Source organism: Salminus brasiliensis, unplaced genomic scaffold (assembly GCF_030463535.1).
Source record: "Salminus brasiliensis unplaced genomic scaffold, fSalBra1.hap2 scaffold_58, whole genome shotgun sequence".
Classification (NCBI taxonomy): Eukaryota; Metazoa; Chordata; class Actinopteri; order Characiformes; family Bryconidae; genus Salminus; species Salminus brasiliensis.
Window position 1 is genome coordinate 141,516 of NW_027326704.1, and position 20,111 is coordinate 161,626.

A 20,111-nucleotide genomic window follows, 5' to 3' on the forward strand; every position below is an offset into this window, starting at 1 on the left:
TTAATCACTCATGTGGACATGAACGGGTTGGGGGCAGCTCATGTTCCGCAGCTGAGGTTCTAGCAGCTGAGGTTCTAGTGCTGAGGTTCTAACCGCTGTTTATGGGTGAAGAACTGTTTCCCGCATCTTCGCTGGTCTGGTACTGTAAGCACACTGCCCCCGCTGGCCACCGCCCTTCGTTTTAGCTACCAAATAAAAAAAAAAGAAAAAAAAATATAAAAAAAAAACTGCACCGATTGGACGGAGGATGACGTCACTGGTGATGTCAGAAGGGAACGGTCTTCCTCTGGGGTGCTAAACCTCCTCACGAGACCACAGGCGGTCCGCTCGGTCCGGTGTTTTCATTACTGCCGATTCTTTTATGATTAATGCTACTGTTATTATTACTGTTATTATTTGGGGGTCTCCTCAGCATAACCCCCAGACTGGATATTTGGTGGGGGGGGGGGGTCTCGTGTTGCCGTGACGGCACTAGCACTTCAACATATTTAAAGAGAACTACAATAAAGGTGTGATCTGTAGCGCTGTGTTCGGCTCTTCACTCTCGATTCGATTCAGGACTCGGACTCGGACACTGGCCGGAGGAAGCAGTGTTGTGATGAACCAGCGGAGGGCGCAGTTCTGTGGCTATGTCGCACACACACACACGCAAGCAGAGCTCGAGAAGTGACTCAGAATCCGATTTCAGAACCGGATCGGATCTGCCACAGTGTGAACACACCCTTCACCCCCAGTAAACACTCTCACACCAGAGCAGAGGAACACCTATACACTTTATTACCTATCAGCCGTACACACACACACACACACACACACACCCTGCAGCCGCCGTATAGTGTTTAAATGTCTTTTGTAGAAGTTGTATAATAATAAACTAATACATGCTGGAATCGATATATACTGTATATAATATCATCTTCATCATCATCATCATCAGATCTGCAGACAGGATGTGGATTTATTAACAAAAACAAGCATCACAGTGAAAAGCAGCAGCAGCTGTGAACCAACATCTCACACTCCTTTACACTCTCTCACACTCACCCATTCACTCTCACACACTCACTCTCACACACTCACCCATTACCTCACACACACATTCACTGACACACACTCACCCATTCACTCACACTCACCCATTCACTCACACACACTCACCCATTCACTCACACTCACCCATTCACTCACACACACACATTCACTGACACACACACACACATTCACTGACACACACTCACCCATGCACTCACACACTCACTCTCACCCATTAACTCACACTCACCCGAAATTCACTCTCACACACTCCCCCATTCACTCTCACACACTCACCCATGCACTCACACACTCACTCTCACCCATTAACTCACACTCACCCGAAATTCACTCTCACACACTCCCCCATTCACTCTCACACACTCCCCCATTCACTCTCACACACTCACCCATGCACTCACACACTCACTCTCACCCATTAACTCACACTCACCCGAAATTCACTCTCACACACTCCCCCATTCACTCTCACACACTCACCCATTCACTCACACACACTCACCCATTCATTCACACACACTCACCCATTCACTCACACACACTCACCCATTCATTCACACACACTCACTCTCACACACTCACCCATTCACTCTCACACACTCACCCATTCACTCACACACACTCACTCTCACACACTCACCCATTCACTCACACACACATTCACACACACTCACCCATTCACTCACACACACTCACCCATTCACTCTCACACACTCACCCATTCACTCTCACACACTCACCCATTCACTCTCACACACTCACTCTCACACACTCACCCATTCACTCTCTCACACTCAGACACACATTCACACACACTCACCCATTCACTCACACACACACCCATTCACTCTCACACACTCACCCATTCACTCTCACACACTCACCCATTCACTCTCACACACTCACTCATTCACTCACACACACTCACTCTCACACACTCACCCATTCACTCACACACCCATTCACTCACACATACTCACTCTCACACTCACCCATTCACTCACACACACACTCACCCATTCACTCACACACACACGCATTCACACACACTCTCACACACTCACCCATTCACTCTCACACACTCACCCATTCACTCACACACACTCACTCTCACACACTCACCCATTCACTCTCACACACTCACCCATTCACTCACACACACATTCACACACACTCACCCATTCACTCACACACACTCACCCATTCACTCTCACACACTCACCCATTCACTCTCACACACTCACCCATTCACTCTCACACACTCACTCTCACACACTCACCCATTCACTCTCTCACACTCAGACACACATTCACACACACTCACCCATTCACTCACACACACACCCATTCACTCTCACACACTCACCCATTCACTCTCACACACTCACCCATTCACTCTCACACACTCACCCATTCACTCACACACACTCACTCTCACACACTCACCCATTCACTCACACACACACTCACCCATTCACTCACACATACTCACTCTCACACTCACCCATTCACTCACACACACACTCACCCATTCACTCACACACACTCACCCATTCACTCTCACACACTCACCCATTCACTCACACTCACACACATTCACACACACTCACCCATTCACACTTACTCACTACCCATTCACACCCTTGTCCTCTCTGATCCTCCTTCTGAACAAATATCTCATTATATTTAGAAAGTTTCCAAAAACTCAATCAATCAACCAATCAATCAATCAATCAATAAATTAACCAATAAATAAGTAAATAAATGAAGTAAATCCTGTCAGTAACTCCACCGCTACCCTCACAGCTAAAGTAAAGTATAATACAGTATCTGAACAGAAAAGCAGGTTACTGATTGGTCAGAGGATCAGAGAACCAACCAATCATCACTCTTAGAACCTTCTGATCTTCTGCTACATTCTTCAGAAAAGATCAAACAGAACGATCCACACCCGTAAATAAACACGAACCCCGGTTACGAGATGCAGGTGACGACACGAGACTACGACTCACAGATAGAGAGAGAGAGAGAGAGAGAGGGAGAGAGACATACAGACAGACAGTGAGATATGAGTGAAACTCGTTAAGTCTGGACGTTGTTAGTACGTGACTGACGCTAGCTGAAGCATGCCTCGCTAATATCTGTTAGCCGTGGTTAATGTGCGCTACGCTAACGCTCAGAATGCACTGTATTTACAGATTAGCCAAACCGGCGCCGTTTAACGACGGAACACCGTCAGAACTTCTCCCGGAAAAGAGCGCTGAGATATAAACGCCGTGTTTACGATATTTTCAGGATGGAGGTTTGATATGAAATGCAATAGAGGAACTGAAGCGTCCTGAAGTCGGAGCGCGCTCCCGCCGCTCTCCCGCCGCTCTCCGGAATCGGACGTTATTTTCTCACGAACAGAAGAATCGGAACTCCGTGAAGAAACAGATCAAATCTTTGGTCACGAAAACATGAGTGAAACGAACCTCCATGAAGGAAAAGGAGGATGAGGAGGATGAAAAGACGAAGGCGGGAACCGTCCACAGCTTGACGGACAGGAAGACTGGGCTTGGCAGGAGTGAGGTGCATTGTGGGATTGCTGGAGCGCGATGCATAGGGTCATTTGGGGGCGGGGCCAGAGGAGGAACGGCACGCAGAGGACGAAGAAGACGACGGCCCTTCACTCATCGTCGTCTCTCTCCTCCTCTTCCTCCTCCGCCCGGCCGCAGTAGTGCTGAACGAAGCGGTGTACGTGGTGCTGGAGGTCGTCGTGGCGACGGTGGTTCAGGTGTTCGACGAACACGCGCGTCCTCCCTCGAGCGTCCGTCACCCCCGTCTTCTTCACACACTTCCTACTCTTCATCCTCGCCCTGGGTAGAGACAGAGAGAGGGAGGGCTGGATAATGTGGGCGTGGCCACCCACAGACCACACCCACATCATTCACAGACTATTCTACTGACCACACCCACACCACACACATACACAGGTGGTTTGTGAACAGGGAGAGGGAGGGGTCAGCCCCGGAGAGGGACGTCACTCATCAGATACAACAGTGGTGGTAAATTCAGGTCCAGAGAGATGCTGCAGCAGAGCCAACCAGGCGGTCGGAACCACATCCCGGGGTTAGGGTTTTAGCACGCACACGCACACGCACACACACACGCACACACACACACACACACACACACACACACACACAGGCCATGCTAGTGTGCAGACCTCCTGATCACGCTTCCGTCAGGCTGCTTCAGCTGCTGCTCAGACACTCTAGGAGTCTGCACCTTCTCAAACCCCCCCAAATACCGCAGAGCCTGGGGGCAAAAACAACTACATTACCCATCAGCCCCTGAAACCAGAACTCCACCTGCAGGTGAGGAGGAGGAGGAGTGAGGGTCAAACCCGGGTCCAACCAGAATTTCAGACGGGGAGAGTCGCGGGGTCGGGTTCTGATCTCAGTTTTGTGATAAACATCAGTATCTGATCTATCTGATCTACAGGAACTGACCTGTGTGAAGTCATCCCGGGCAGTGGGCAGGTCAGTGGCCAGGCGAGGGTCTCCCAGGTGTTTCTCCATCCTCTCGCCCTGCACCACCGTCGTCTGCACCCTCTGAGTGACCTCTCGACCTCTGCCGTTTTCCTCAGTCTCCATATCTTGCTCACAGAACGTCACCTGCACCACAGGAGCAACGGCATCCAATCAAAACTCAGAACAGAACCGGAGACGAATGTGGCCCCTTCCCCCACCTGGGCAGGGTACCTCACCAGCCCACACCTCCAACCTCAGTTGGAGAACCTGCAATTAGCTTCTACAGAGCAAAGAGCTCATGAGCACAGAGCCGCTCTCCATTACTCAGTCCAACGCACCTCCGTCTGATCTCCTTCACTCTTCACCACCGTCCTCTTCACCACTTTAGAGCAGGAGTCTGTCAGGCCCACCGTGACGGGTCCAGCAGGATGTCCCTCCACCCTGACCTCCTCTCTCTCCACTCCGTCCGCAGACACACAGCGGTGGATCACCCTCCGGCTCACCTGCACAGGTAACGCACAGACGATGTGGCGCTGGTTCAGGATTTAGGACGGGATTAAGGAGCTAAACTCCAGATCCAGGCTTACCTTCTTAATCACCAGGTTTCCCTGTTCATCAGTGTACCGCTCCTCAGTCGCGGGCTGCAGAGGAACGTCCGGAACCTCGTCGGCCTGTTTCCAAACACAGAGACCAGGAATGAACCTGCTGTGGTACAGAGCCGGCCTTCCGCAGGCGCAGGACAGGCGAGGGTGAAGGAAAGGTGAAGGGTTCACTAGGCTGCCGTTTCACACTGATCTGAGTTCAGCCTTCCAGCGGCGATACACAGAACCACGAGACTGACCTCAGATCAGCAAAAAGGTCAACTCCCACCAGCAATCAGGGAAATGAGGGTAAGCTTGCAGTTAGAACTCAAATATTAGAAACGGCAGAAAGCAGCAGGTCAGTCAAAGGATCCATCATCATCATCATCATCATCATCATCATCATAGAACCCGTAAGAACAGAGAGCGGTTCATTCATTCAGATCGTCAGACACCTCAAACCAGAAGAGGCTGTTCTGGACGTCTCCGGACGTACCTGAATGATCACTCTCCTCCGGACCACCCGGGTGCTCAGCACGTCTTCATCAGAGCTTTCACATAGAGCACCTAGCTCCTCCCCTAGATCCTGACCACAGCATACACACATTAACACTGTAATCAGACACTGCACTCAGACTGCACTCAGACACTGTAATCAGACACTGCACTCAGACTGCACTCAGACACTGTAATCAGACACTGCACTCAGTTACTGTACTCAGACACTAATCAGACACTGTAATCAGACTGCACTCAGACACTGTAATCAGACACTGCACTCAGTTACTGTACTCACTGTAGTCAGACACTGCACTCAGACACTGCACTCAGACACTGCACTCAGTTACTGTACTCAGACACTAATCAGACACTGTAATCAGACTGCACTCAGACACTGTAATCAGACACTGCACTCAGTTACTGTACTCACTGTAGTCAGACACTGCACTCAGACACTGCACTCAGTTACTGTACTCAGACACTAATCAGACACTGTAATCAGACTGCACTCAGACACTGTAATCAGACACTGCACTCAGTTACTGTACTCACTGTAGTCAGACACTGCACTCAGACACTGCACTCAGACACTGCACTCAGTTACTGTACTCACTGTAGTCAGACACTGTACTCACTGTAGTCAGACACTGCACTCAGACTGCACTCAGTTACTGTACTCACTGCACTCAGACACTGCACTCAGACTGCACTCAGTTACTGTACTCACTGCACTCAGACACTGCACTCAGACTGCACTCAGTTACTGTACTCACTGTAGTCAGACACTGCACTCAGACTGCACTCAGTTACTGTACTCACTGTAGTCAGACACTGCACTCAGACACTGCACTCAGACTGCACTCAGTTACTGTACTCACTGTAGTCAGACACTGCACTCAGACACTGCACTCAGACTGCACTCAGTTACTGTACTCACTGTAGTCAGACACTGCACTCAGACTGCACTCAGTTACTGTACTCACTGCACTCAGACACTGCACTCAGTTACTGTACTCACTGTAGTCAGACACTGCACTCAGACTGCACTCAGTTACTGTACTCACTGTAGTCAGACACTGCACTCAGACACTGCACTCAGTTACTGCACTCAGACACTGCACTCAGACACTGCACTCAGACACTGCACTCAGTTACTGTACTCACTGCACTCAGACACTGCACTCAGACACTGCACTCAGTTACTGTACTCACTGTAGTCAGACACTGCACTCAGACACTGTAGTCAGACACTAATCAGTTACTGAACTCACTGTAGTCAGACACTGCACTCAGACACTGTAGTCAGACTGTAGTAGAACGATATCAGTGGAAACTGGTTCAGGTTCTGATCCTAAATCAGATCTAATCTCCAGAGTAAAGAACTGAACCCATCACTTCCCTCCTGCTTCTCTACGATGAGCGGTTCTGTCTGAAGGTGAGGAGCTGAACTGGACTGCAGGGTGAGTGTGAGGGCATGCAGAGGCCATATAGTTGCTGCTGGAACGAAACCTTGACCCCCCCCCCCCTTCCCATCTCTGACCCTGGTGGGAAATCATTCTGGGTTCCAGTTGGGATCCTCATACAGGCCCCACATGGACATGTTGGGTGGTGGACCCCTGAGCAGAGGGTCCAGTCACCGGGATCAGAGCTGAGCAGGAAGTTAGCTGAGCAGGAAGTTAGCTGAGGAGGACATTAGCTGAGCAGGAAGTTAGCTGAGGAGGACATTAGCTGAGCAGGAAGTTAGCTGAGGAGGACGTTAGCTGAGCAGGAAGTTAGCTGAGGAGGACGTTAGCTGAGGAGGAAGCTAGCTGAGGAGGAAGCTAGCTGAGCAGGACGTTAGCTGAGCAGGACGTTAGCTGAGCAGGACGTTAGCTGAGGAGGAAGTTAGCTGAGGAGGAAGTTAGCTGAGGAGGAAGTTAGCTGAGCAGGACGTTAGCTGAGGAGGAAGTTAGCTGAGGAGGAAGTTAGCTGAGCAGGACGTTAGCTGAGGAGGACGTTAGCTGAGCAGGACGTTAGCTGAGGAGGAAGTTAGCTGAGGAGGACGTTAGCTGAGCAGGACGTTAGCTGAGGAGGAAGTTAGCTGAGGAGGACGTTAGCTGAGGAGGAAGTTAGCTGAGCGGGACGTTAGCTGAGGGGGAAGTTAGCTGAGCGGGAAGTTAGCTGAGGGGGACGTTAGCTGAGGAGGACGTTAGCTGAGGAGGAAGTTAGCTGAGCAGGAAGTTAGCTGAGGAGGAAGTTAGCTGAGCGGGACGTTAGCTGAGGGGGAAGTTAGCTGAGCGGGAAGTTAGCTGAGGGGGACGTTAGCTGAGCAGGAAGTTAGCTGAGCAGGACGTTAGCTGAGGAGGACGTTAGCTGAGGGGGACGTTAGCTGAGCAGGAAGTTAGCTGAGCAGGACGTTAGCTGAGCAGGACGTTAGCTGAGGGGGACGTTAGCTAAGGGGGACGTTAGCTGAGCAGGACGTTAGCTGAGGGCTTTGGTGTTTGTGGCGCTCAGGTGATGGAGGTGTATCGTCCCCACAGCAACGATATGCAGGACATTCATGCAGAAAGGATTTCAGTCCGACCTGACGGTTCTGCTGCAGCTGAGCAAAGTCCAGCCAGGTGGAACAAAATCCTGGAGCAGATCTGAGCTTCAACACAACCTCAAACTTAAGCAGGTAAACCAGTGGTTATGGAAGTTGGGCTAAATGGTGAATATGACATGGCTGAGTGTTTTTAGTAAATACTTTATTTATTTATTTATTTATTAAAGATCGACAGTCAAGTCCAATTTTGCCAAAACAGAGTTCCGGATCCAGCAGAACCCCACTGGTGTTTAACCAAGTCAACAGGATTCTGTTGTAAAACAGCTTGGGATGAAAAGGAGCGAAGGGTCATGCTCTGAACTCTTACCCTCCACATATCATCATCATCATCATCACCCTCATCATCCTTAGCTCCTCCTTGAGGGTGAAGCTCCTGGGGAGTTTGTGTGATGTGCTTCCACCTGTCCTCCACATCTTCTTCCTCCTGGATGATTGGTGCATCCTCATAGTCCTCACTTTCTGAAGACCGAATGGACCCACAGTCCACCTTTTTGAAGGTACTAGATGGAGACAGCCTTTGGGTTCTGAGTTCTGGCTTTAGTTGACCCACACAGGAGTCACTCCTCACCTCATGGTCCACATCTTCAGCACTGGTAAACTCTGGTTCTGAGTGATCCGAGAGGGTCTGCTTGCACTCAAAGAAGGTTTCCGAGTCAGAGTCTTCAGGCTTCTGGAGGACACTCTGGGGAATGTGAGGCTTTCCAGCCGAGGCTTTGGAAGATACGTATATTTTGGAGGAAGCATCTTCTGCAGGGTAACCAGGTACATCCCTGGATTCAGGATCATTATTTCCAGGCTTTATCGTTGTAGGATTAGCATGTTCAGCTCCTGACCCAACAGTTTCACTAGGATCAGGTTCTTGAAGCAGACCCTGACCAGCATTACAGTTGAGTGCTGCTGTTTGATCAGACAACCTGCGGGCAAACCAAGCTTTCTCTGAGCACTGTGATGGTGACTCGGACTGAGACAGGGCTCGTTTGGGGTCTTTGGACTTCGCAGCCTCAGTATCCTTCGTAAGACTCCTTGCAGCATCAGTATCTTTGGTTAGAACCACAAGATCAGAAGACTGCACTGACTGAATAACAATGGCTTGCTCAGTGCTGAAGACTCCTGGTTCTGAAAGTACCTCCTCATACTCAAAGTGCTGAGTGGCTCTGACTGTTTCTGGTGTTTGTGGAGAAACATCAGACACAGAAAATGGACCACTCTCATGAGTGGTCTCTTTCAGAACCCAAGAGTCTGCCATGGTTTCCATTTCAGATTGAGCTTCCAACTGCAGGTTATCATCGTCAGCGTGCTTGTTGGAGGTTCCATTGATCTGAAGTTCTGGCATTTGAAGAGCTCTTTGTTCTTGTGCAGAGAAAACCTCAGAATCATGCTCATCACACAGATCCTCGGACTGATGAAGTATCTGTTCCACATGAGGAGATCCTCCGTCTTCCTGCACTTGAAAATCATTTGATTGATTTGGGATGGTCACTAATTTGTCCTTCTGTGTTCCAGGGTTTCTGGACACTTCATCCAATTCTGCTGACAGATCTTGCCGTCCCATGGTATCTTCAGGGTAACAAGATGACTTCAGCGATGTAGAATCTACTGAGACTGAGCAGTCAATACCTTCTTGTTTCACTACCATGTGGGACTGACCGGAAGTAGCTGAATCCAAAGACATTGGATCAGCAGGTACCTCATCTTGGTCAACAAGGACATAGTCTGATTCTATGGGGGTCCGGAGGGTATCCAGGGTTACCTGTGAGATCTCCAGACCAAGCTGAGGTGGCATCCAGTCCTCTGGAGAACCTTCCTTTAACATTGGAACGGGCAGTGAAGTAAGACGATTCTGTCCAGATGCCCAGTCACTCTCAGACCCTTCCTCATTACGGATGGAGGATGACTGCAGGACATCTGCACCTCCAGCAGATTCAGAGAGAGGGGACTGTACTAACTCTGACAAGGACTTCTCATTTCCTTCTATGTCACTTTTTTCACACACAGGAGACAGACTGTCGAGGGGAGACTCCTCCAGGTCCTGGAGATCTGGCTCAGTGTGCTCTCGTTCATTCGTGGGTTCTTCTGCTGAAAGTTCATTGGAGAATTGATCAATGGACGTTTGACTGAAACTGAAGAAGTTTTTATTACGTTTGGAAGGTGGATGTTGGTGCTCTGAACCTTTGTTTGAGATTGGTGGTGATGGAGAGAGACAGGTGTCCACATGGTCTGAAAGATCACACTGAGCGTGGTTTGGGTGAGACAGCTGGGTGGAGATGATGAACAGTAAAAAGAGAACAACGTAAAATGAGATGAGGGAAAACCACGGAGAACAAATGCAGAAGAGAGGGAAGACTGGATTGGAACTAAACAAAATCTGCTTTAGGAAACCTGTGCTGGTCAGAGACAGCGCCATCTGCTGGAGAACCTGCCTCCAAACACGCCTGTCTGCACAGCAGGTGGAACAGCTGAGATGCAGATGTTCCTGCAGCACAGGAAGAAATTACCTGCTCCTCCCGCCTAGCTCTGTCCGCAGATTCAGCCCTGACCTCTTGGACCGCCCACGGATTCGCGAAACCGTCCCTGTAAAACACAACATGGCCAGTGTGTTACTCTCCCTCCCAGTCATTCACACACCTGTCTGTCTGTCTGTCTGTCTGTCTGTCTGTCGGTTCCTCCTGTGTGTCTCAGAGAACATCTGTTCATTAATAAACATCTGTAAAACTCTCTCTATTCAGGTCCCTCTGGTTCTGTAATGTCCACTCACTGTGTGATGTCCAGTTCCTCCAGCATGTCTCCGTGGATACTCTCTGAGTGGGTGTGTCCCACCGTCTCCGCCCAGGATGGAATGTCCAGCAGGGAGGCCACGGACAGGTCCTCCTCTGAAACAGCTGGAGGATGTCTCTGAGAGGAAACGTCCACTCTCCTAACCAGCCGAGGACTGTCCACGTCCTCCTGCACTGAAGACAGCGCTGTGCACGCACACACACACACACACACACACACACACACACACACGTTATTAGAACTCTACTCTGGATGTTATTAGAACTTGATGAATCTACATGAACGATCCTCACCTTCGCTGTGGTCCAGGGTTCTCTCGATTTCTGCATATGTTCTGGACGTCTGCTCCTGGACAGACTTATTCATCTGTGTCTCTATAAGGTGGACGATGTCCATGCGGTTTATTTTAGTCAGTCTCTTTATCAGACAGTCCTCTGCAGCAAACAGACAGGACAGTCAGAAATAAGCACCTGCAGACCGTTCTAAAGGTAAGGATCCACCCCCCGTCTGAAACACTGCCTCCCACCCCTCCCTCCCTCGCTCAGACAGACCAGGACTGACCGTTGGCGTGTTTTCCCTCTCGTTCCACCCAGCGCTGTAGGAGGGCGTTGCTCTGCTCTTGTAGAGAGTTGGGGTTTTCTGAACGAACCTGCTGAACTTCATCTTCACTGAACTCCAGCTCCTTCGCCAACTCTGTCAACAACAGCACGGCGTAAAGCCTCAGAACCCCGTCAGCAAACAAACAGCTCAGAGACTCCAGTCCCAAACTCCCTCATCAGCAAGACAGCGAGAACATGAGAATCCTCATCTAAACCTCTGAGAAGGACTCTGCTGCCCAGAGAAGAAGACTTTCCACTGGAAAAAGATTTGATTGCATTCAGCTACAAGAGCAGTGTTAGTGAGGTCAGGATGTTGGATGATGATAATCACCCCACCTCATCATCCCCAACTCATCCAATCTAAAAGTACTGGATGGAGCTCCTCCACCATCACTCCAGAGAGCACAGTTCTTCCACTGCTCCACAGCTCCTCAATGCTGGGGGGCTTTATACCCCTCTAGCCCACGCCTGGCATTAGGCAGCATGGAGCCAATAGGGTCATGATGTTGATCTGCTCCAGAGAGTCCTATTCTATTGGCAGTACTTCTCTACAGGGACTCTACAGTGTCAGCAATGGGTGCAGCTTAAAGTAGCTGAATGTTGAATTAGAAGGGGTGTCCACAAACATGTGGACAGAGTGTGCAGTATTGTGCAAAAGTCAGCATGTACTTTTAAGTACAAGGTCTTGAATGACGTTGAGGTCTGGACTCTGGGGAGGTGAGCTTCTTGATCAGCTCCACATCCTTTTAGACCCACAGAGATGAGTGATCTGAAGGCCGGAGGATGGACACAGGGTCTGAGCAGAGAGTGCTTAATTCTCTGCAGGTTCCTTCTCGGAGGTGAAGATCTGATTTAAAATGTCTGGGTTCTACAGAACTCTGTACACAGGTCGGTTCTCTGATACACAAACGTTCTCCAGTAGAATCTTTTCAACGCCTGCCTCTCTGCCCGTAAACCCCAGATATCAAAACCCTTTATGAGCTCCTCAGAGGGCGTTTGCATAAGCCACGCCCCTCCTGACCCACTTTACTCTGACAGGCTGTTTCCAGATGCCCGTTTTGAGAACAATCAGTGATTTCAGTAGAAGATGGTAAATGATGGACTGATAGATCACCCTCATCTCTGCAGTCCTTCAATACTGTACAAACTTACCTGTCCTAAACACTCACCTGCTCTAAACACTCACCTGTCCTAAACACTCACCTGCTCTAATCACTCACCTGTCCTAAACACTCACCTGCTCTAAACACTCACCTGCTCTAAACACTCACCTGTCCTAAACACTCACCTGCTCTAATCACTCACCTGTCCTAAACACTCACCTGCTCTAAACACTCACCTGCTCTAAACACTCACCTGTCCTAAACACTCACCTGCTCTAATCACTCACCTGTCCTAAACACTCACCTGCTCTAAACACTCACCTGCTCTAAACACTCACCTGTCCTAATCACTCACCTGTCCTAAACACTCACCTGCTCTAAACACTCACCTGCTCTAAACACTCACCTGTCCTAAACACTCACCTGCTCTAAACACTCACCTGTCCTAATCACTCACCTGCTCTAAACACTCACCTGCTCTAAACACTCACCTGCTCTAAACACTCACCTGTCCTAATCACTCACCTGCTCTAATCACTCACCTGCTCTAAACACTCACCTGCTCTAAACACTCACCTGTCCTAATCACTCACCTGCTCTAAACACTCACCTGCTCTAAACACTCACCTGTCCTAATCACTCACCTGCTCTAAACACTCACCTGTCCTAATCACTCACCTGCTCTAAACACTCACCTGTCCTAATCACTCACCTGTCCTAAACACTCACCTGCTCTAAACACTCACCTGCTCTAAACACTCACCTGTCCTAATCACTCACCTGCTCTAAACACTCACCTGCTCTAAACACTCACCTGTCCTAATCACTCACCTGCTCTAAACACTCACCTGCTCTAAACACTCACCTGTCCTAAACACTCACCTGCTCTAATCACTCACCTGTCCTAAACACTCACCTGCTCTAAACACTCACCTGTCCTAATCACTCACCTGTCCTAAACACTCACCTGTCCTAATCACTCACCTGTCCTAAACACTCACCTGCTCTAAACACTCACCTGTCCTAAACACTCACCTGCTCTAAACACTCACCTGTCCTAATCACTCACCTGCTCTAAACACTCACCTGCTCTAAACACTCACCTGCTCTAAACACTCACCTGTCCTAAACACTCACCTGCTCTAAACACTCACCTGTCCTAATCACTCACCTGCTCTAAACACTCACCTGTCCTAAACACTCACCTGCTCTAAACACTCACCTGTCCTAATCACTCACCTGCTCTAATCACTCACCTGCTCTAAACACTCACCTGCTCTAAACACTCACCTGTCCTAATCACTCACCTGTCCTAAACACTCACCTGCTCTAAACACTCACCTGTCCTAATCACTCACCTGCTCTAAACACTCACCTGTCCTAAACACTCACCTGCTCTAATCACTCACCTGCTCTAATCACTCACCTGCTCTAAACACTCACCTGTCCTAAACACTCACCTGCTCTAAACACTCACCTGCTCTAAACACTCACCTGTCCAGCTGAAACCCAGAAGGTCAGCAATAATGGCCAAAGTCTCTTCTTTCCGATCAGCATCATCATGCCAGTCCACTGTGAACATTAATGTTGTAAACACAATCATATGTGGCACAAACACACACACACACACAAACACACACACACACACACACTAGTAATCTCCTAAACTACTGGAACATCAGCAGTGTTATTAAAATAACCAAAATAATCAGAATGAGATCAGATTAGGAACAGCTTTCAGAAAAGCGAACAGTAAGAGAATGATGAACAGTTCATGCTGAGCTCCTGAAATGTTTAGAAGCTAAAAAATAATGAATAAAGGAAACTCTGGGAAAAGCTCTGGAAGTGCTCGTGTTAGAGAGACAGGAACAGAACAGCCAGTCAATCTTGAGATTTCAACAAATACATGAAAATGTTTTAAAATAATGATTACACTGACGGACAGCAGACCAACAGCACCACACAGAATGGGCAAAAAAAACGGACAGCAGACAACACCACAACTCAGCACATCACAAGACAGGACAAGACAGGACAAGACAGGACAGGACGTTCAGAAACTAAAAGTGACTTCTCGGGCTTTGCATGGAACTAAGGAGTCTCTAAGGGTTGGGGACAAAGGGCCACAAGTCATTTAGAGCCATGTACCTTTACTTTGATCTGGACTACTGCTGTCTGAGATTCGCTGCATCTGGGTCTCCACACAATCCTCCCAGTTGGGTCTGGTCTCAAACACATCCTCTCCCACAGAGGATGGTCTAATTGCTGCCAAATGCCTGTTCTCCCCTTCTATGTCAAAGGAACCGTGGTCATGTTCCTGCTGGGTAGACTCAGGGTCCTGAGGGTCTTCAGGGGGGAGCTGAGAGGGGGCAGACTGTGTCTGTTCAATAGGCACAGGGAGTCTTGAAGCTGGGGACTTGGACTTAGCTGAGGAACAGTCTATCCCAGTTAGGAGCCACTCTGAAAGGCCCATATCCGCCTCGGATTTGGGTCTGCGGCTCTGCTCGGTTGAGTCCCCTTTGCCTAACGTTTGGTCAAAGCTGGCAGCTTTCACTGGTATTTTGGATTTGAGCTTCTTGCTCTCTGCGTCTGCAGCAGACTCTCTAGGTGATCCGGAGGCCCGGGATGAAGACTGGAGCTTGTCTTCGTCAGCGTGCGGCTCTGAGACGCTAGGGAGCATGGCGGTGTCCTGAGTGGGTGTAGGAATTTCGATAACTGAGTGTTGTTCCTCCTCTGTAGACGAGTCAGAAGACTCTACGTCCTGTTCGGAGTAAACCGATCGGGTAACCGTGGAGGTGGCAGTGTCAATATTGGCTATGGATGAATCTCCAGAGTCTACAGAGTCTAGATCCTTCTCTCCGACGCTCTCTGAGTCCATCTGTCCGGCATAACTACCAGAACCAATGGGCCTATCAACACCTTCAGCTGGAGCCACCATTACAGGACCACTATTCTTGGATTCCTCATCCTGTGAAACTGCTGTGGTTGAATCTAACGGGGTCACCAGTGAGGACTCATGGGTGCTAGACACTGTTCCACATTCCTCTACTTCTCCCGTCAGAGCCTCCTCAGCAGGATCCTCTCTGAGGGGGAAAAAGGCAAAAGCATCTTGCTCTTCTTCTAAGCTCCTTCTGCTCATGTCAATAGCACCTCCTCTGGTCATTTCAAAGAGCTTCCCCTCCTGGAACAGGAAAGGGTTTGGAGTTCTTTCTTCCGTGGGGGTTCGGCCAGGAGTCGACTCTGGCGTCGTCCCATGAGATTCACTGTCCTCAACCAGAGCAAAGACTTTCCTTTCTTCAGCTTCAATCCGTGAGTCAAAGCTCTCATCGTCTTCCAGCTCAGCGCTCCAAGGCACTAGATCTCCCTGAACAGGTGCGTCTTCCTCCTGGCCGTCACATGGGTCGGGCTTTTGTTCTTCCAGAGGTTCTTCTGCATCGGTTTTGGGATGCACTGGCAGAGATGGTGGCTTTTCTAAAGAGCTTTCCCCATCTGACTCATCAGATATTTTCTCATCAATGACGAGACACTGGGAATCAGCACCACTCTCCGTGTCCATTTTGGAGTCTGCTGATGTTGGAGGTATCTTCTCACCCGTGGGATCTGCAGTGATGCCCTCAACGACTGATGTGAAAAGGCACTGTGGAGAAAATTCTGCATGGAGACCCGTTTTCTCAATGTGAATTTGCATAGGCGACACCTCTATCTGTGGCTCATCCTCCTCTGAAGCACCGTACTCCACATACTCCGAGGTCCCTTTATCATATATGGCTTGTCCATCGACCTCTCGAGGACTGGATTGGAGTGGATACTCCTCTGTTGTGTCTTTGGCTGGTTTTGCCTCATGATCTGGTGAACGTTCATCACGCAGCTCTTCCTCTCTGTCCTGGGAGGAAGCTGTGAAATCAAACCTCACCTTTCTCGTCTTGGAATCTTTTTCAATTTCATCAAATACTCTGATTTTTGCGGCCATCTTGAACATCTCTTCCTCGGGTGTGAACTGCTTTCTGATTGTGCTGTCCAGATCTTCGTCCTCTTCTTCATCCCCCTCCAATGCGTCTGCAGTCTCGTAGGAGGATATGCTAGCTTCCGTTGGCACAATCGCTTCATCAGCCCCTGAGTCCTCTACCCAAACTTCTTCAACTCTGGACGGATCAATCTTCTCCTTTCTGATTTTGGCGTCTTCTTCCACCGCATCAGAACCAGGTATTTGGACCATCTGGTCCTCAGGGGTGAACTGCCCTTGCACATCACTGCTGCTTCTCAGAGCTTCCTCTCTGGAATCTACATCTAATGGACCTAAATATGGCTGTAAAGGCTTTGAAAGACACTGAGAGTCTGAAGAACTGAAGTGGTCAGCTATGTCAGTCTCTGACCGGACAGTTTCATCACTGTTCAGCTCTATGATTTCTGCAGGGTCGGGGATAGGTATACCGCTGTGATGTAGTTCTGCAGGGCTTGAGGTGACCGGTCTCTGATCTGTGGGACTGGTTTCTAAAGAGTCTGGGCAAGAGAAGTCCTTGGTTGGGCTGGGATCGATGGAGTCAGGAGATTTGTGAGAAGAGAATCCCTCTCGAACAGGGGTTGTCTCCAGGGAGTCGCTCTGATAGGCACTTTTAGGATCGCTCATCGTTATGGGCTGGACAGCGTCTAGGTTGGCAGGTCTAGTTGAAGATATTTGGTGATAAGGCTCTTGCTGCCTTTCCTGAAATTCTTCAGACTCAGCAGTTTCCTCAGGGACTTCGGAAGTGTGATTAGATTCCTCAGCTGCAGAAACCTGCAGACTGTCCTCCATGCCCTGAACCGAAACGTCGCCCTCAGTCACCTCAAATCTTATTCCCTGTATGTGGACGTGTTCCAGGACTTCTGTGGTTGACAACTCCTCAGCTGTTCCACCATATCCATATCTGTCTTCCTCAGTCTTCTGTACATATGTTCCCTCAGGTTCTGCTTCTGCAGGTGACAACTCTTCCACTGTTCCACCATCTCCATACTGGTCATCTTCCACTTTCCTATGTAAATATGTTCCCTCTGGTTCTGTTTGGATTTCTGTGATTGACAGCTCTTCCACTCTTCCACCATATCCATACTGGTCGTCTTCCTCAGTCTTCTGTACATATGTTCTCTCTGATTCTGCTTCAGGTTCTCTTTGGATTTCTGCAATTGACAGCTCTTTCATTGTTCCACCATCTCCACCCTGGTCATCCACCTCAGTTTTGTGTAAATATGTTCCCTCGGGTTCTATTTGGGGTTCTGTAGATACCAACTCTTCCATTGTTCCACCAAATCCATAGCCATCCTCCTCAGTCTTCTGTACATATGTTCTCCCAGGTTCTGTTTCAGGTTCTCTTTGGATTTCTACAGGTGACAACTCTTCCACTTGTCCACTATATCCATATGCGCCTTCCTCAATCTTCTGTAGATATGTTCCCTCAGGTTCTGTTTGCGGTTCTCTTTGGATTTCTGTGATTGACAGCTCTTTCATTTTACCACCATCTCCATACTGGTCATCTTCCACTTTTCTATGTAAATATGTTCCCTCTGGTTCTGTTTGGGGTTCTGTAGATACCAACTTTTCCATTGTTCCACCATACCCATACTGGTCATCCTCCTCAGTCTTCTGTACATATGTTCTCTCTGATTCTGTTTGGGGTTCTGTTGATACCAACTCATCCATTGTTCCACTATACCCATACTGGTCATCCTCCTCAAGTTTGTGTAAATACGTTCTCTCAGGTTCTGTTTGGGGTTCTGTAGATACCAACTCTTCCATTGTTCCACCAAATCCATAGCCATCCTCTTCAGTCTTCTGTAGATATGTTCCCTCAGGTTCTGTTTGAGGTTCTCTTTGGATTTCTGTGTTTGACAGCTCTTGCATTGTTCCACCATCTCCATACTGGTCATCTTCCATTTTCCTATGTAAATATATTCCCTCGGGTTCTGTTTGGGGTTCTGTAGAGATCAACTCTTCCACTGTTCCACCAAATCCATACTGGTCGTCCCCCTCCCTCTTCTGTACATATGTTCCCTCAGGTTCTGTTTGAGGTTCTCTTTGGATGTCTACAGGTGACAACTCTTCCATTGTTCCACCATCTCCACCCTGGTCATCCTCCTCAAGTTTGTGTAAATATGTTCCCTCAGGTTCTGTTTGGGGTTCTGTAGATACCAACTCTTCCACTCGTCCACTATATCCATATCCGCCTTCCTCAATCTTCTGTAGATATGTTCCCTCAGGTTCTGTTTGAGGTTCTCTTTGGATTTCTGTGATTGACAGCTTTTGCATTGTTCCACCATCTCCATACTGGTCATCTTCCACTTTTCTATGTAAATATGTTCCCTCTGGTTCTGTTTGGGGTTCTGTAGATACCAACTCTTCCACTGTTCCACCATCTCCATACTGGTCATCTTCCACTTTTCTATGTAAATATGTTCCCTCTGGTTCTGTTTGGGGTTCTGTTGATACCAACTTTTCCATTGTTCCACCATACCCATACTGGTCATCCTCCTCAGTCTTCTGTAAATATGTTCTCTCAGGTTCTGTTTGAGGTTCTCTTTGGATTTCTACAGGTGACAACTCATCCATTGTTCCACTATACCCATACTGGTCATCCTCCTCAAGTTTGTGTAAATACGTTCTCTCAGGTTCTGTTTGGGGTTCTGTAGATACCAACTCTTCCATTGTTCCACCAAATCCATAGCCATCCTCCTCAGTCTTCTGTAGATATGTTCCCTCAGGTTCTGTTTGAGGTTCTCTTTGGATTTCTGTGATTGACAGCTCTTGCATTGTTCCACCATCTCCATACTGGTCATCTTCCACTTTTCTATGTAAATATATTCCCTCGGGTTCTGTAGATATCAACTCCTCAGCTGTTCCACCAAATCCATACTGGTCGTCCCCCTCCCTCTTCTGTACATATGTTCCCTCAGGTTCTGTTTGAGGTTCTCTTTGGATTTCTACAGGTGACAACTCTTCTACTCTTCCACTATATCCATATCCGCCTTCCTCAGTCTTCTGTAGATATGTTCCCTCAGGTTCTGTTTGAGGTTCTCTTTGGATGTCTACAGGTGACAACTCTTCCATTGTTCCACCATCTCCACCCTGGTCATCCACCTCAGTTTTGTGTAAATATGTTCCCTCGGGTTCTGTTTGGGGTTCTGTAGATACCAACTCTTCCATTGTTCCACCATACCCATACTGGTCATCCTCCTCAGTCTTCTGTACATATGTTCCCTCGGGTTCTGCTCCAGGTTCTCTTTGGATTTCTGTGATTGACAGCTCTTTCATTGTTCCACCATACCTATGCCGCTCAGCTTCCTCGGCCTCTTGTAAATGTGTTGCTTTAAGCTGAGTTTGGGCTTGTCTTTGAATTTCTGCAGATGTCAGCTTTTTCATCATGCTCTCA

The 20,111-nt window shown here is 48.7% G+C and overlaps 1 protein-coding gene across 1 annotated transcript; it reads right to left on the bottom strand.

Annotated features, from left to right (window-relative positions):
- Positions 1 to 755: 755 nt before the first annotated feature.
- ank2a (ankyrin 2a, neuronal) lies at positions 756 to 20,105 on the bottom strand. The gene is made up of 13 exons (XM_072672103.1): positions 14,860 to 20,105; positions 14,206 to 14,283; positions 11,571 to 11,702; positions 11,303 to 11,443; positions 10,990 to 11,194; positions 10,730 to 10,805; positions 8,542 to 10,488; positions 5,646 to 5,735; positions 5,156 to 5,239; positions 4,907 to 5,071; positions 4,548 to 4,712; positions 4,262 to 4,353; positions 756 to 3,911 (listed from the first exon to the last, which is right to left on the bottom strand). Exons 1-13 carry the CDS (start codon positions 20,102 to 20,104, stop codon positions 3,722 to 3,724), a joined length of 8,610 nt encoding a protein of 2,869 aa, XP_072528204.1. The 5' UTR covers position 20,105; the 3' UTR covers positions 756 to 3,721.
- Between the last annotated feature and the right edge of the window lie 6 nt (positions 20,106 to 20,111).